This window comes from Mus musculus, chromosome 17, assembly GCF_000001635.26.
Source record: "Mus musculus strain C57BL/6J chromosome 17, GRCm38.p6 C57BL/6J".
NCBI lineage: Eukaryota > Metazoa > Chordata > Mammalia > Rodentia > Muridae > Mus > Mus musculus.
In genome coordinates, this window is record NC_000083.6 from 11,830,951 (window position 1) to 11,847,134 (window position 16,184).

The 16,184-nt window shown below is 43.6% G+C and overlaps 1 protein-coding gene across 7 annotated transcripts in view; it reads left to right on the top strand.

Annotated features, from left to right (window-relative positions):
• Prkn (parkin RBR E3 ubiquitin protein ligase) overlaps nt 1-16,184 on the top strand; it is a 1,223,012-nt gene that overhangs the window by 990,592 nt on the left and 216,236 nt on the right. For 6 of the 7 annotated variants that reach the window (NM_016694.4, XM_006523336.3, XM_017317572.2 and 3 more), the window contains one exon: nt 7,652-7,713. The exons of the other annotated variant lie outside the window; for it this stretch is intronic. In NM_016694.4, coding sequence (NP_057903.1) covers nt 7,652-7,713 — 62 coding nt within the window. The remainder of the gene's footprint in view (nt 1-7,651; nt 7,714-16,184) is intronic. 7 annotated transcript variants of the gene reach the window in all.

The following is a 16,184-nucleotide window of genomic DNA, read 5'->3' on the forward strand; positions in this document are numbered from 1 at the left end:
GCTATTTAAAATCATGTCTGATATATGAAAATATTGACTGACAGGACAGATAAGCTTTTTATTCTTTACCTTTCATCTGGGCCTGGATTGTCGGTCATTTGCAGTTAGAAGACATTGATGTAGCTATATATAAACTATATCTTCCTAGGCATATATGATCTGTTGGATTTACATTTTTTAATTAAAATGTAATTAAGACATCTCCCTCTTCCCTTTTCTATCTCCAACCCCTCTCATGTCCCGCCCCTCACTCCCTCTCAAGTTGATGGACCTTTTTTAAATTTATTTATTTATTTATTATGATACATATATGTATATATATGTGTATATATATATATATATATATATATATATATATACACATATAAATATATAAACATAACCTGCTGAGTCCATTTGCTGTTATTTAAGTATATTTGATTTCAGGAATGACCACTTGGTATTGAATAACTTGTTAGGGAGAATCATCTCTAAGAAGGACTAGTTCTCTTGCTCTGAGTATTCCTAAGTTACCCATAGCTCTTCATTTAGGGGTGGGTCCTGTAAGATTTCCCCCTTCCAGATAAGCACATGACTATTGGACTGTATTCATTCAAGCCTTGTTTAAGTGGCCATATTGCCAAGGTACTATAGATGTCTGTTTCTAAGAAATATAATTTCACACCAGACTTCTGGCCCCCTGGTTCTTAGAGTCTTTCCATGCCCTCTTCAGAGATATTCCCTGAGTCTTAGATCCAAGAGTCATTCACTGTATTTTGACCATTTGTGGCTTCCTATGATGGTCTCTATCAGCTGCAAAGAAAAGTTTCTTTAATGAAGGGTGAGAGCTATAGTTATCTATGGGTATAAGGATTCTTTTTAGAAGACAAGAATTATTCTGGTCTAGTCAAGTGGAAGTCATAGGTTCCCCGCTAAGATCTATGATTTTCCTAGCCCTGAGTAGTTGACTAGGTTTCTAGTACCAGGCCTGGTTTCCCTCTTGTTAGGTAATCCTTAAATCTAATTAGGTATTCATTGGTTACTGCCATGATGTGACTGCCACTATTGTACTTTTAGGAATGTCTTTACATGCTGGTCATTGTTGTGGTTCCTAGTCATAACAGCTGAGTAAAACTGTCATTTACTACCCTCTCTTGGCAGCTTTTCTTGTTTCTACCAACCGAGTATCTATCGCTAAATCTCTAGCTTGTCATTTGAAGTATTTCTGGTGCACAATACCTTTCTTCTCTTTGTGGGATGAGGGTGACACGATGTACCCCTCTGTGTTCCAGGAGCAGTAAAAGCAATAAAATCAGGAAAATCATTACCTTCTAGTCAAGAAAGTGGTACCCTGGCCAGAGCAGAAACCTAACATTCCTGAGGGATGCTCCCTTAGCCAGGTGATTGACCTGCCCAGTCGGAACATAACAACTCCGCCCAGGCCAAGGCCTCACTCTCTATCTGAAGGAGATAATTTTCTCCTTGTGGCCATTCCTGCCTTTGTAGAAAGTGGAGATGGTCTCACACATTTCTTAGATGTTCCTATTTTTCTTTCCATTTCAATTTGGCAAGTCTCTTTTGACTTTTCCTTCAAACTTCTGCCCATCAAAGGCATCCTTTTTCCTGTCACAGTACTTAACTCCTTAGCAACCACCTCTACAGTGTCACATCTGTTCCTGCATGCAGTCCCCTGTTTCATTAGCACCCTTGATAGATTCATCTTTGTTTAAATTTCCTACTTGTTAACCCCACAGTCAGTGCTCTGCCTGAATCAGTGTCTCCTGTTTGTCTTGTCTCTCTGTGCTGTGTTTTCCATTGCCTGTTAGCGTGACTTTGATTAATTTTTTTGCTGAAACATGGACATGGTATTTGGGGAACTGGGAACGGAAGCATCTAGGCCTTTGATGTGCTGATATGTGTTAAACTACTGAAGATTCAGGCTATGATTAATCAGTGTGGGTTGTGCCGGCTAATGGCATAGTTTTCAGATTCCTCTCTCATATTCTGTTGTTGTTGTTTGTTTGCTTGTTTTTGTTTTGTCTCCTTTCTCTTTTGGTGAGGGAACTGGATGGAACCCAAGATCCCATGCATGATAACAAGTGCTCTACCACTATTGAGCCTTATCTCCATCCCCCCTCTGGGATTGCTTTCTCTTCTGTGTAATTCTACTCTTGCAGCTGGAATCCACTGTTAGTCTCCTAGAATCCTGTTAGTAATGTAATATTCTGTGAATGATGTGCATGGATTATAATTCTCCAGCTTTGCGTCTGTCTCTCAGTCTCTGAAAGCAGCTGTTACTTGAGAATGTAACCTTGAAAATAGCTTGTGATATCCAGTCCTTACCCATGAATTCACAGGAAGCCTTCACTCTTGCAGACTGCCCCACTCCTACCTAATCCCATGTAGAGACAGGCAGGCTAGGGAAATAGAGCTGTCTGCATCCTTTTCCCTAAGGAGGAGACTTTTGTTATGAAGAGCCACAGATCCTCAGAAACCCCTGGGAGTACAGAGCAGAGAAGTCCATAGGTGACTGACTGGTCTCCAGAATGTTTCTTACCCCTAGCTACTCTACCCTACTGCTGGGGCAGATCAGAATCAACAGCTAATCCTGCCGATAGGGTTATGACCCTGGTTGGTATATCTGGCCTGTCTGTCCAAATGGTAAGAGGTGCCTTACTCAGTGACATCAGTTCTCCTATGGTCCTAAGAGAAGTGGTTAATATTTGGTTTTTTTTGAGACCATTCTTCTTGTAAGGATGAATGTAACAGGTTCTAACTCCTTACATGTCAGAACTGGGGTACAAGAAGCCCCACCATTGCTGCTTTGCATGATGGATGATATTGCGATTCTGTCGACAGCTGCTTCCCCTTTGAAGACAAAAACGGTTCTAAGATAAGTAGCTTTAGCTATGGGATCAGCGTTAATGGTGTTAGCAATAATTGTGCTTGCTTGCCTTTTTTTTTCATGTCCTGTTGCCAAAGCATCATCCGTTCTTTTATGTGCATGCAAAACACCACTTCAAAGCAGATATTATGATAAAGAAACTGATGTTTACATTAGCATATTCACCCAGATGCATATCCAACCATCTACAGAAAACAAAGTAGCTGGTACAAAACTCCAGTCAGGCCAAAACTTGGTACAGAGCGATGAAGCCCCCAATTTTGATGTCTTCTTGTAATGTGTATCTCTATTTGCTGTGTCGAGTGGCCATAGGCTATTCTTTTCCGAAAATTAAGTGAAAGGAAAAGTCAAGAGGAAGTGGACAGCAACTGTACTGTAGGCTGGATTTCTAAGGAGGAACACTGAAATATACTGTTGAACAAACTCAGTTGTAGATATGGAGGAGAAGGAAGGAAGGAGAAGCTGGGCCTTTGAGAGCTGAAGACAGTTGCAATGCATGAAAAGCAAGTAGTGTATTGAGACCCACCCCACATTTTCCCTCTTTCGACAACTCCCTCCCATTTTTTTCTGCCTCCCATTAACCTAAATAAGATGTGGAAAGCAGACCTGACAATTTGTGAGTTTCTCTTGGGAATGGCAGAGTGCTGTCTTAGAAACACGTATGTCATAACTAACGAGCATGTTAGAAGGGAGAGCAAGGAGAAGATCAAGAGCCAAAACAGGGAGACTCATAGAAGACACTAAGCCTTGGTCACAAGGATCACTAACAGCGGCCACGCAGTCCACGCTTGGCAGGCAGCTGCTGAGCACACAGCCTTGCGGACGCTCTTTGCAGGCTCCTGGTGACCTTGCGTAAGATGAAAGGCCTAGCAGTTTCTTTGTATTTCTTGCTATAGGGCATGCATCTCGTCCTTCAAAACTTTCTCTCCTTGTAGTATTTTAGTTGGAACTTGACCCAATTTTACCCAAACAAAATGTCACATACACACCCTACAATGACACTCTGTGTGCCTGTCATACATTGCTAGGTTTTGAGGTTTTAAGCTCCATCTTTACACTCAGTCTGTACCTGTCACTTCCCTGATTTATGTCCCCACGCTGGTCACAGCTGATGGGTATTACTCCGTGCATGTCACTAATACCTCAACTCTAGCCACTTCTCGATATATGCTATACCCATCCTTGTGTGTTGGAGTTTGTGACATCTCGCAGGTGTTAAAGGTAATTGTTAGGTCTTCAGTTCAGGATGGTTATCTTTAAGCTATCACTGACATCAATCCTTGTGCCTTAAGAGAGCCCCAGAATATAAATTCTGAAGATGAGCTAATTTCAAATTCTGTTTCTAGTTTTATCTGGCATAAAAATAAGTGAAGACCATTTTTCTTTTCAATTTTGGGTGATGTCAACTACCGCTTATAAAAGAGAAAAGGGACTGTAAAACCTTTAGATTAGACAGATTATTTTTATGATTACATTTTTAAGCACGCCTAGATGTAAACTGAGGTTTAAATATTTTACACTTATGTAACTAGAAGGCCAAAGTAAAACCTTGTAAGCTGAATGCAGATGAGACTATAAGACCAGAGCAAGCAAACTGTTCATTTACTATCACAAGTGCCGCTGTTCCACTGACTCTGAGCAGTCATTTCTGGATTGCTGTTCTGATGAACATCTAAAGACTTGATTGGCAGTGCAGCTGCCTCCCTCTCCATTTCCACCTGCCTCTGCTGAGCTATGGACCACCCCTGGTTTCCCAGCCCTTCTCCCTTAGCCGCTTTTCATTCCCTCAGCGCAGTCCCTGGAACTGTAAAACCTCCATGATGGCACATCTCTTGTGTCCTAGCCACCTCTGTTTCCATCACCGTTTCAGAAAACTAAGCCATTGTTCTTGCTCCTGAAGAGCTCCGAAGTAGGAAGACTGGCATGTGGCTGAATTTCCATAGCACTTCTCAGCTATGCTGCCAATCAAACAGCACGTGCGCCTCAGCTAGATCTTCAGATGCTCATCAGAACGGCAACCCAGAAATGAGAAGCCCTGCGAGCAGAGCCTTCCTCACTGGCAAGACTCCTCTACCTCCTGCTACAGAGCCCACACAGCTCTCCCTCCAAGAAGTCAAACTGCCTCCTCCGTCGTATTGGATATGACGTTGACAATTAATTTATTATGTTTTCCACCAAAATATTTGCCTCCAGACACTCATTCATTTTCTTTAATTAAAAAAAAAATCACTGGTACTACCTCAGTGAATGTTTATAAACTACCTTCTCACTGTGAAGTGTTGTATAATACCCAAGACTAAATGAGTATCAGTGCTGGCCACAGAAATTCAGGACCGGAACTAACCCAAGTATATTACTAAGGCATCTCAGAAAAACCAGTAGGATACACAAGTGGAGGTCACTATATTAGTCAGGTTTCTCATGCGCCTCGCGCGCGCGTGTGCACACACACACACACACACACTCACTCACGCACAGGATTTATTGCATGGCTTATAGGATGTCCTCTGGATAAACTAACAATGACTGCCTCATACTGGAGAGGCTGAAATTTGCTCAGAACTTAAGGCAGAGTATCTCAGTGTTTCCAGTGTGGTCTTCAGTTCACGTTGGAAGCTTGTAGAAGCAGGTTTTAATACCACTGAATGAACGCAGCAGCCACAGGAGAGGTCCTGAATTTCTGTGGACAGCACTGATACTCATTTAGTCATTTTTGAGAAAAGGTGGGGGCAAGCAGGTAGAGAGCAGAAGCTTCCCTTTTCCCTGTCCTGGGCTCTGAGCTGTGACTGGAAGGTGTTCGTCACGGTTACAGATGGCCTTCCCGCTACAGATAACCTAGAGGAGAAAGTCCTTCACAGAATGGCCCAGTGGGGTGTGTTTTAGCTGATCCAAAATCCAGCCCAGTCAGCAATGAGGATTAGCACGCACAAACACATCTGGGAGAGAATCTGCTGGAATTGCTGCACATGGGTATGGAAGCCAAGAAGTCTCAATCTTCCCTCTCAGGCCAGGGAACCAGGAAGGAGGTATATAATTCACCCTGGGAACAAAGGGGAAAGGATTAGGGGCAGGGGATGATACAGGCTCCACATCAAAGGACCAAAGACCAGGGGCTCTGAGATCTGAGGGCAAAGAAAGGAGCATGCACCAGGTTCAGAAGGCCCTAGCCTGCCCCACCGCCTTCTGCTGCTCACGTCCAGTGCCCTGGATGGGCTGTGATGCGCACTCAAGAGGGGAAGACAGAGGATCTATGTTCGACCTGGTTGGCTTCAGACCCCAGGACCAGGGACCGAGGTGCATATTTTACACACCAAAGCAGAGCTGGCCTCCAGGTTCTCCTAGCATCTCTCAAGTCCTACCTGGCACACCCTGCCCCCAACCTTGAATTTTCCAGCCCAGGAGCTGGGCGGCCCTTCCCCAGAGGCTCTTTCCCTGCATTATCAGGACATTTTGGTCTCTCTCACTCTTCTTCTCTTCACTCTCTGCGCATGTACCCTTTCTCTGTTTCACTTCCCCTCCCCACCTCCTCTCTCCCCATGGCAACCCTCCTGGCCTCCTTCCTTAGGCCCAGTGAACTTGCCTGCCTGAGAGCACCTTCCCTAACCCTGCATCTAATATAATCTAATCTTGCTTGAATTGGCTCACTTCACAGGTAGAGAAATAACCTATCTCAACCCACCAACTTAAATGCTAGAAACATCCCATTTTTCTTCCTCTCCAGGTATCACCTTGTCCAGGCAAGTTGACACATAGAATTATCATCACACCAAATTCCCTTTAATATCCCATGTCAATATTCAGCTCTATGTGGACACTTTTCTTCACTAGCCTATACTGTAATTCCGTCCTACCTTGGAGAACACTCGTTCACCAATGTGAAGGCAAATCGTGTCATTCCTTAACCTGCCCATATGCAGAAACCCTCTCAATTCCTTCTGCTTTTCTTTCTTCCTGATACCCAGTGAAGGAGAATTGTCTCAATGGCTTCTTTGATGGGTTCCACACATGATCCAATTTCCTTAATGGAAATGTCAATGAATTTATGCTATCTATGGGGCTTATCTCAAAGGAACAGGTTTTTAATATCAAATTTGTTTCTGGAGTTAATATTATGAATGACTCTAACCTAACGCTGTGGAATAATTCCATTGAGAAGTTAGAGATGGAAGACGTTTTAGCTGATATAAAGCATTCACAGATGTGTACATGTATAAATGTAGTATGCATATAAGATTTATTTATGCCATTTTATGACTAAAGGAAGGCAATAGGAGATCCCAAAGACTGGGAGAACTTAAAGGTGGTGGAAGTTTATAAACCTCAACAGATCCAGCTGAGACAGGATGCTTCCATTCCTAAGCCTTAATGAGCAGAACCGGGGTCCTGATGGTCAGGAAACACCACTGGATCAGCACGTGAGAAACTAGAATTACCAACAGTCCCCTTCCAGCCCCACAGACTCCAGCTTTGTAGCAGGGCACATTAATAAGTGCCAGAAGGACCATGGTATCCTAAGGCCAGGTCATAATCTTTATTCTACGAGACAGGCCAGGCTGGATTCTCATACCGGCCTTTTCCTAAAGAATGACGGTCTGAGCCCAGGCAGAGGCCAACTCTGCTTTGAAGGTCTGGCTCCTTTGTGTTTGGTGAGACATGTGTCCTTGTCAGCATGGGTATCAGCTGTTGGTAGTCCCAATGCTATAGAAGAAAGGGACCACTGTACAGAATGACAGCGACATTTTTGTGATTCATTCTCCTCTCCCACAGCTGGCTGTCCCAACTCCCTGATTAAAGAGCTCCATCACTTCAGGATCCTTGGAGAAGAGCAGGTGAGTCATCCTTCCAAAGGCCGCATCAGAGTCTCATGGAAGATAGACACTAATGAGACAGTTTGGACCCTCCCTGGGGAGGCAGCGTATGTCTCCTGACCCATGGCACCCTGAAATAGGAAGGAAAGCCATGCCAGAGATACATGTGGGGACACGTTCCCCCTCCTCTAGCCATCAGACCTGACAGGTTATTAATTGGTACATCTGCTCCCTGCCAGAGCATTTCATCTCAAGACTGGAGTAGTAAGCAGGCCCTGCATAGTGGCACATGAACAAACAAATGCAGAGACAAATCATGCCTAAGGGATCAATAGGCACAGATACTCCTGATGCGTCTGTGAGTGGGTATGCCGGCTCCTGTACCCAGTGTGTTGCTTATACTTTATAGCAGCCACTCTATCTGCAAGTGACTAAAGCCACTTGCCATGCAAATGTGACCTGAGTTTGAGTCTCCAGGGCCCATGTAAAGCCAGACACAATAGCTAATCCCAGTGTCTCTACAGCAGGATAAGGGGAACCTTCAAGCTAGCTTCAACAGCCATGTGTGACAAAGGGACCCTGCCCCAAACAAGGGGAAATGTGAAAATTGACACTCAAAGTTGTCCTCTGGCCTCCAAATATGTGTGTGTCCCCTCAAATCATGCACATGCACACATAGATGAACACAAAAACATTACAACAAAAATTAGTACAAATTTTGTAAATATATAATATGTATATAGTATTTGCATTCTATTAGGCATTACTAGTAATCTGAGAATGATTTAAAGTACACTAGGGGGTGTGTGTATACATTGTTTCTAAATACTATTCCACCAATCTATGTAAGGAAGTGACTTGAGTATCCCCAATATTTTGTATTCAGTGAAATCAAGGGACAACTGAAGCTCTCTTAATCCTTCTAGAAACTACTGCAGAGTCTATATCAGTATGGTAATCTTGGTGTTAAGTTGCCCTTGCAATACTTATACTAAATAATTGACAAAGTTTTGTCTGGCCTAACTAAGAAGCTGCTGTTGAATCTTACTCTTTGCCAACCCTAATCAATTCCAAAGGCAACTGAAATTGCATTGACTCCATTTTGCCAATGAATTCTTGGTTATATTTTGGTTTGTTATGTGTCTAAGCTTCCTTACTTGTTGCTATGCTAAGACACCCCTATAAAAAGCAACTCAAGAGACAAAGGGTTTGTTCTGCCCCTCTGTTCGAGGGTAAAGGAAGGTAAGTGAAGGAGACAGAAGCTGAAAGCGTCTGCTCAGGTCACATCCAGTCAGGAAGCACAGAGGGGTGACAGTTTCCTGCTGCTCAGCTCTCCTTCTCCACTCACACAGGCCAGGGAATGATTCCGCCCACAGTGGGCATGGCTTCCCACCTCATCCCTTGTAACAAAGATACCCCCCTCACAGGCATGTGCTAAGACCCATCTTGTGAGTGGCTCTAGAACTCATCAAGTTGACAGTGAAGTCAACCATCACAGTATGTGTATATGGCAAAGCACCATTGTCCGTTACCAAGATGAGATTAAAACCAGAAAAGGCCAGGGAAAGATAAGCAATTGGGGTCTTTTCTACATCATTGAGTTAAAAAGTCACAGTATGTATGCCTCCTTGATTCCTTATAGTGTAAGCTTCTAGAATTGCAGATATAAATGTTCATTCAAGTCCAAGCTACATCTCCCTACATTACAGGCATGAGTTGTTACCTGGATCCTCCATGCATTCATTTCCACAATAACCTCACAGCTAGTTTTATTGAGAACCTTAGACTTCTTGAAAGAACTTCTGTTACCCGAGTGCTCTGTTCAGATAATGGAGCCTTCTCTCTAACTTACACCAATGTTTGCAAATTGTTTCCATATTTATTTCAGACTCACTGTGTAATTAATAGGAAAAGAAGCCAACTGTAATAATCTTCTTAGATTTGCATGCAAGTTGAGCCACTTTGCATTCTCCTAGAATTTAATCAAGCAATAATCAAACTTAATATTGCCCTGATTAGTTATGGCAATATAGTAAGTACATCACTGTAATATTGATGTCTATGTCCTAGAAAACCCAAACTTTCTTCCTTCTCTCATTACATTCCAAGGAAGATGGGAAAGAATATAATGAGCACCTACTGTATACTATGAATTTCAGCACCTACTGTGTGCTAGGAATCATTTTAACTTATAATGGATAGAAGTGCAAAAAAAAAAAATAAGGAATTCCCATAAGAATCACGTTAGGCTGGGAAGGTAAGTTCTGTTATGTAGACATAGACATGCTCGGTATATATCATAGGTGGCGGTGCTCACTGTCCTAGAGAAAAATAAAACTAAAGAGAGTGAATGACCAAGGGAGAGTTCAGATTCCTCATAGGGTGATCAGGGAACAGAGGGGTGTGGATCCTGGAGAGGGATTCTGCCTTCCTCCGATGAAACAGAAAGGTGGGGGAAAAGAAGAGAAAAAAGACATAGAAGATTACACACCCCTTTGGGCTTTGGGTGCTTTTGGGGATGGTGACTGAAAAAATAGTTATTGGCTGAAGAATACTGGATCCAGGGTGTGGAGGGAGGAGCCTGGTAGGAAATGACAAAGTCAGGAGAAATCCAGGGATGCTGACTGGCTAAGTTAGGATGAGGGCAGAAACAGTGAAGCTACTGATTGGGATGGATAACCACTAGGCCCATCTGGAACCTTCATTGCAGAAAACTTGGAGGGCAATCATGAGCTAGCCATGGAAGAACTGGGAGGAGAATGAGAGAAGGGAGGAGCCAGAAGCCAATGGGGAAAGAGTGGTAGAGCACAGTATATGCAGCCTGGTGGCTAGGAATGAATGCTGATGAGTGGGCTAGAGGAGAAGAGGAGACAGGATGTCCTTGGGCCTTGCCATCGAGAGTCAATAGGGGAGACTATGAAAAATATGAAAAGGTACTTATGGAGAAGGAGTCTTGAGACATAGGACAAGAGTCTCAGAGGTTGAGGCAGCTGAAAGATGGTGGGGGGCAGGGAGGGGGCAGTGTGCACAAAGCCTTCCTTGTGGGCAGTTCAGGATCACGAAGAAGAGGTGACCTGCACTTCTGGACTTCTCCCATGACTGATATAAACAGGGCAGATCAGTAGGGGACAATGACATTTTAATGAAACACAAGACCAGCAGCATGTCACACAGGTCACAGTGAGGCTCTGGAGAAGAAGCAAGTCTATTTCTGCAGGGATGTGATGACTCCTGGAAACTAGGGACACTTTCTAGCTTTCCTATGTGCTCCAGGCAGCATACAGTGGGTAACAAGATGAAACCTACATACAAATGTGTGTCACGTTGTCCTCAGAGAAATCACTTGGTCTCAGAAACCTGGGTTTTCCTTCTTACAGGAAGAAAAATGTTAACACATTTCCCAGAGTTTCTGTAACAAGCGGGATTGCATGTTTCTGGTTGTAGCTGTTGTTTACACCCTCCAATACAATCAAGTAGCAGCAACAGAGTAGACCTTAAAATAAGCCTAGAGTCCATCTAACACACAATTTGGTAGGGCTGACACAGATCCTGGGTCCTGACTGCATCCAGGGCTTCATGAGAGACATACAAGCCAACTATTACTTCTTCCTGTGTGACTTTTTTCTATTTTCATCAGTCTTTACTGGGCATTTTGAGATTTGGATTAAAAGTGAATCACTAGGTGCCTTAGTTACAGTCTCCATTGCTGAGAAGAGACACCATGACCAAGAAAACTCTCATAAGGGACATTTAATTGGGGATGGCTTATAGGTTCAGAGGTTCAGTCCATTATCATCATGGCAGGAAGCATGGCAGCATCCAGGCAGACACAGTACTCAAGAAGGAGCCAAGAGTTCTACATCTTGATCTGAAGGCAGTCAGAAGACTGGCATTCTCTGGCAGCTAGGAAGAAGCTCTTTTTGCCCACCCCCACAGTGACATACTTCCTCCAACAAGGACACACCTATTCAAACATACCTCCTAATAGTGCCACTCCCTGGGCCAAGCATATTCAAACCACCACACTAGGTTGAGAAGACAGTGCAGTTGATAGCTTGCTTGCCACTGAAGCTCAAAAAGCCAAGTTCAGTCCCCAGAACTCAGATAAAGAAAACTGGGTGTGGTGACGTTCACCTGAAATCCCAGTGTTGGGTGGCATAGAGGCATAGACAAGAGGATCTGGCACCACTGGCCATCTAGTCTACACTCCAGGCCAGTGAGGGAACATGTTTCAAAATACAAGGTAGATGGAATCCTGAGGCAGGTATTGACATGAGCTTGATTTCTGGCTTCCACATGCTAGCACATACCTATATACATACACAAACATGAAAACACATGTACATGTAAACATGTATACACATAAACATGCACACATGTACACACATAAATATGCACACATGTATACACATGAACATACACACACATATACACATAAATATGCACACATGTATACACATAAACATGCACACATGTACACACATAAGCATGCACACATGTACCAACATAAACATGCATGCATATCACACATGTACATACAAACACAAATATGCATGTATGTACATACTCATATGTATACACATGTTCACACACAAATGTGCATACACAAATCTACAAAATAATCACTAACTTCTATTAACCATTCCCTTCTGAAATAAAAAATTTAGAATAATTTAAACTTTAATTTTCTTTTTTGTTGTTGTTGTTGTTTTTGGATTTTGGTTTTTTTGTTTTTTGTTTTGTTTTGTTTTTCAAGACAGGGCTTCTCTGTGTAGCTCTGGCTGTCCTGGAATTCACTTTGTAGACCAGGCTGGCCTTGAACTCAGAAATCCACCTGCCTCTGCCTCTGCCTCCCAAGTGCTGGGATTAAAGGCGTGCGCCACCACCACCTGGCTCAATTTTCCATTTATTGTCTTTTACCTGTGTGTATAACTGTGTGCCATGTCCATTCAATGCCCACAAAGAACAGAAGGAAGGCATCAAATCCCCTGGAACTGGAGTCACAGATGGTTGTGAGCCACCATGTGGGTGCTGAGACTCAAGCTTGGGTCCTCTGAAAGAGCAGTCAGTGCTATTAAGCTCTAAGCCGTCTCTCCAGCTCCTGATACATTTATTTTGGCTTCTTGTTCTTTTTCTGATTTATGCTCACAGTTCAGTCTTAGAGACTCAGCCATTGGACAAGGATTTTTAAACATCACAGATGCATAGAGTCACTATAAAATTGGATTTGAGTCCCAAAGCAGGTATCACTTGTGAAACCCTTGAGGTTTGGAGAGTCCTCAGAAGGTCTGCTTTTCAGGTGCCAGTGAATTGCAGCTACGGGAAGGAAGACAACTTGTGTTGGTTTCCTGAGAGTGGACCTGCTTTACTCTCAAGCCTTCTGCAGGTAGTAAATGGAAATACCATCCATTGCTCCCTGACCATTGGAAGGGAAATGGGTCATGAGCAGATTGGGGAGAAAGTAAAGAAAACATGCCATTAGAGGACCAACATAGCACCACAAGGGAAATTTACACCTCCACCTGATGTGTGTGATCAGTGTGGAAATTGTGATGGATGACTAAGAAATCAACTGCATCATTTCAGTGGAGAGCAACGAATACATGTGTGCATGTTTTTGTGTATACATGTTTATGTATATACATGTGTGCATGTTTATGTGTGTACATGTTTATGTATACATGTGTTTTCAGTGGGCCCATGCTTGTGTCAGTTACTTCCCTATTGCTCTGATAAAACACATGACCTAGGCAACTTACAGAAGGTTTTATTTGAGGCTTGCAGTTTCAGAGGGATAGAAGTTCATGTGTGTCATGGTGGGGAGCATAACATCTATGGGACAGGCAGGCTGGCACGGCATTGGAGCAATAGCTGAGAGCTTACATCTTGATCCACAGCACAAAGCAGAGAGAAGGAGCAGTGAGAATTGCAAGTATCTTTTGAAACTCCAAAGCCTAACGCCCCCCAATGACACACCTCCTCCAATATGGCCACACCCACCCCAACAAGGCCAGACCTCCTCCGATGTGACTACACCCACTCCAACAAGACCATACCTCCCCCAATATGGCCAAACCCACCCCAACAAGGCCACACTTCCTCTGATGTAGCCATACCTCCTAATCCTTCCCGAACTGGTCTACTAACTGAGGGCAAAGTACTCATATATATGAGACTATGGGAGCCACTCTCATTCAAAGCACCACAAGGCCCAAGGTGGAAGACATGTTACTAAGCCTAGGGTTTTCCCCAGAGTTCTCGAGCAAACAGGGCTGTGAATATCTGTGTTTTCTAGGCAGCATTTATGGTGATGGATAATGAAAATCTAAGTCAGACTAGTAATTAAATTTGAAGAGGACAAGGGAAAATGTTAGAACCAATAATCAAAAGACTCCCTGAGGCTGAATTAAGTCATGTGCATATCTTGATTTAAAAGTTTAGAAAAATAGAGGATGCACCTTGGGAGGGAAGTACTAGGAGTTGGTCCCTCCTCTTGAGGAGATAAGGCCTAACGAGAACTATGGGAAACATCACAGAGATGATGAGATCAGCCTGAAAGGGCACATCGGTAAATGGTTCACCAAACAGGAAGGAGTTCAAGTTCCTTAGAATAACCACAAAGCCAAGAGCTGAGCTTGCAGACTGAGCCAGAGGCTATTCTTCCAAGAGTGAAGGGCTGTATCCAGCATCCACTCACAAGGACAGTAGTGGAAAGGAAAAGGTAAGAAAGAGGCTGCACAGCGCTCCAGGGAATCTATAGGACCGAGGGAGGTGGAAGAGTTTTGGGTAAGTCAAGAAAAGGGGGAGCATTTTAAGAAGCTGACTACACAGGACAGTTTGTTTCTCATGGATCAGGACCACAAGGAAAGATGGAGGAGAGGGGGGAGAAGCCAAAATTGATGCATGCTGGAGAATGGTTAATGGCACTGAAGATTGTGACAGTAACAGCAGACACACACCAAAGGTCAACATTTGCAGGGCACAATGTAAGGAGTGGGGCAGATGCCCTCTGATTATCTCTACAGGAAACCACATGTTCCTCTGAACCACCCACATCTCTCACCGAAGAAGGCCCCCTCACAGTACAGGCTGGCTCACATTCAAGGGTAGGTCACAGTAGATACAAGACCATCTAGATAAGACCAGGAAAATCATTATAAAAACCTCTGAGTCATTCAGGCTCTGATGGGTTCATTAACTAAGTGTTCACTGGAATGAACCTGTTCCAGTGTCTCACCCAGGGCCTCACACAACACGTGTGAACAAGGGGCACCCAGCAGCTCCCTTCTACCGGCCTCTAAACCCCCTGGAAGCCTTCAGGCCTGCCTCAGCACTGAATCAAGAGACGTACTCTGAAGTGAAGGGAGAGCTGTGAACATCCTCAACTGGGAGGACAGGGAGACAGAGAAAGGAAGGTGGAGTCAGCCATAAGGACCACAGCTCGTTCTGAGAAAATTAGAACCAAATTCTACTTCTCTACAGGGTGGGGCTTAGACTTGCCAACTAACCTAATACTACTCCAAGCTTTTGCTCTGGAACAAAGGCAAAGGAAAACAAATTGTATATAAAGGCAGCAGTGCAAGGGCTGTGCCCATCAAGACAGCTAGGAGCTCCTGCTTACAGAATCTCAGCAAGTCACATCAGCTAAAAACCCTGGGGAGTACTGGGGAGGAAGAGATCTTTCATGGTTCCTGCCTTCCTAGTCTTGTCTTCCCTGAAGACACCCTGCAGTTCTTAACAGAGCACAGAAGAAACAGAGAAGCTCGTCGTTTTCCACTTCCTCCCCTAAGATTCTACCACCCCCAGAAGTTGAGATACAAATTCTTGGCACCATCTCATGTCAAGTATCCGACGGGCTTCCTAAATGACAGTCCAGGATTCTGTCTGTCGCCCCCAGTCATTGCTCCGGCGTACACTGGTGTGCTTTCTCCTTGCATTCGATTCCTCCATCCTAATGATTGCTTTTCCTGCTCGGCACACAAGGCCCAGCCCTTCCTCTAACCAATCCACTTCAGCAGCAGCCGACAGATGTCCAGGGATGCAAAGAACATTACTGGAAATGGCATAGAGAACAGGCTCAGCAGGTGACAGGAGCCACCACTGAGACCATCATTAACTCTCTCAGACTAACAACCTGCAAATGACAAAAAATTAGGAGGAGATTACAGACGATTTTAGGAGTACTTTTAAAAATAATAATAATCTTTTAATGCATATGGAAAAAATAGGATATTCTCTGTATAGCAAGGGGAAATATTTTAGAAAATGTTACTGGTCTCTTACATAGTTGTTCTTGGTATTTTTGACCCAAGCAAGTAAACAATACGTGGGGTTTTGTTAGATTTTAGTGAGTGACTAAGGAACAGTGAACAAATGATTTTTGTTTGTTTGTATTCTCTTTTCACCAAAATGGAAAAAAAAAGGAACATGGAGATACTGTGCGGTGCCGAGTTCTAATGTTGAATGCCCACATAGTACCAGTGTAGACTTTA